This window comes from Papaver somniferum, chromosome 1 (genome assembly GCF_003573695.1).
Source record: "Papaver somniferum cultivar HN1 chromosome 1, ASM357369v1, whole genome shotgun sequence".
Lineage (NCBI taxonomy): Eukaryota > Viridiplantae > Streptophyta > Magnoliopsida > Ranunculales > Papaveraceae > Papaver > Papaver somniferum.
Genome location: NC_039358.1, coordinates 189,417,680 through 189,419,092, shown reverse-complemented (window position 1 = coordinate 189,419,092; position 1,413 = coordinate 189,417,680). Strand labels below are relative to the sequence as shown.

The window sequence follows — 1,413 nt, the reverse complement described above, 5'->3', positions numbered from 1 at the left end:
GTAGCATACTTCGAAAAGCGATCAACGACGACCATTATCGAGCTAAAGCCTTGCACCTTAGGCAGACCATTGATAAAGTCCATCGACAAGCACTGCCATGGCTTGTCTGGAATCGGCAAAGGCTGTGGCAATCCTGCTACACTTCTCATTTATGTCTTATCTCGTTGACACACTAAGCATGTATTCACATACAACTCAACATCTTCTTCCATCTTAGGCCAGTAATAGAAACGAGCTATCAAAGCATGTGTATGTTCCATGCCTGGATGACCAGCCCAAATGGAATCATGCGTCTCTTGCAAGAGTTTCCTTCTCAGTCCACCTGAATTAGGTACATAAATTCTCCCTCCTTTGGCATAGATGACTCCATTATCTATCCAATATCGACGAACGATCTCATCACAAATCTGTTTAGTCAGGCGCACATATGCTTGATCATTCTTCGTCTCTTCTTTTATTCGAGGCAGCAATTTTGTCTCAATCGTGGTCAGTGTTGTCATACATTGTTCCACCAAATTTCTGCTCAACGCATCTGGCACATAATTAAGCCTTCCTGGCTTTTGCTCGAACTTGTAGTCGAACTCACTCAAAAAGTCAAGCCACCTTGCTTGTTTTAGCGAAAGTTTCTTCTGGATGGAAAAGAATGTAATGGCCACATTATCCGTCCTTATGATGAAATAAGTTCCCAACAAATAATGGCATCATGTTCTTAGGCAATGTATCACTGCCAACATCTCTTTCTCATGCACAGTGTATCGGGCTTCAGCATCGTTAAGCTTACAACTCTCATAAGCTACTGGATGGCCATCTTTCCCCAAGACTCCCCCTAGAGACCTGTCTGAAGCATCAGTGTGCACTTCAAATGGTACATCGAAGCTAGGCAAGCAAAGAACTGGTTCTGTCGATACCGCTTCCTTTAATGCATCGAATGACCGCCGACACTCGTCATCCCATGCCCATGATTTGTCCTTCCTCAACAAATCTGTCAATGGGGCAACTTTCTTTGAATATCCAATTATAAAGCGTCGGTAATAGTTAGCTAAACCCAAGAAAGAACGAAGCTCTCCTAGCTTCTTTGGCTCAGGCCAATCCAAAATGGCCTTTACCTTTTTCTGGTCCATATGCATGCACCCTTGCGATATCACATAGCCAAGGAAAGTTATTGTGGTTTGGGAAAACTCACACTTTTCCTTTTTTCACATACAAACTTGCCTCCTTAAGCTTTGCAAACACCTTACGAAGATTCATCGCATGCTCTTCCAAAGTCTCACTATAAATAATATGTCGTCCAAGTAAACTACTACAAATAGGTCAATATACTCAGCAAACACATCATTCATCAGGTTGCAAAAAGTTTCATGAGCATTCGTTAAACCGAATTGCATTACGCGGTACTCAAATGAGCCATACCTG

General features: G+C 42.5%; 1 protein-coding gene across 1 annotated transcript; it reads right to left on the bottom strand.

Annotated features, from left to right (window-relative positions):
* Positions 1–701: 701 nt before the first annotated feature.
* On the bottom strand, positions 702–1,121 carry LOC113355971 (uncharacterized mitochondrial protein AtMg00860-like). Its single transcript, XM_026598958.1, has one exon. It carries the CDS (start codon positions 1,119–1,121, stop codon positions 702–704), a length of 420 nt encoding a protein of 139 aa, XP_026454743.1.
* Between the last annotated feature and the right edge of the window lie 292 nt (positions 1,122–1,413).

Bases quoted from the DNA above. Each gene is read 5' to 3' on its own strand.
- LOC113355971 (XM_026598958.1), bottom strand. From the start codon at position 1,121: ATGGACCAGAAAAAGGTAAAGGCCATTTTGGATTGGCCTGAGCCAAAG.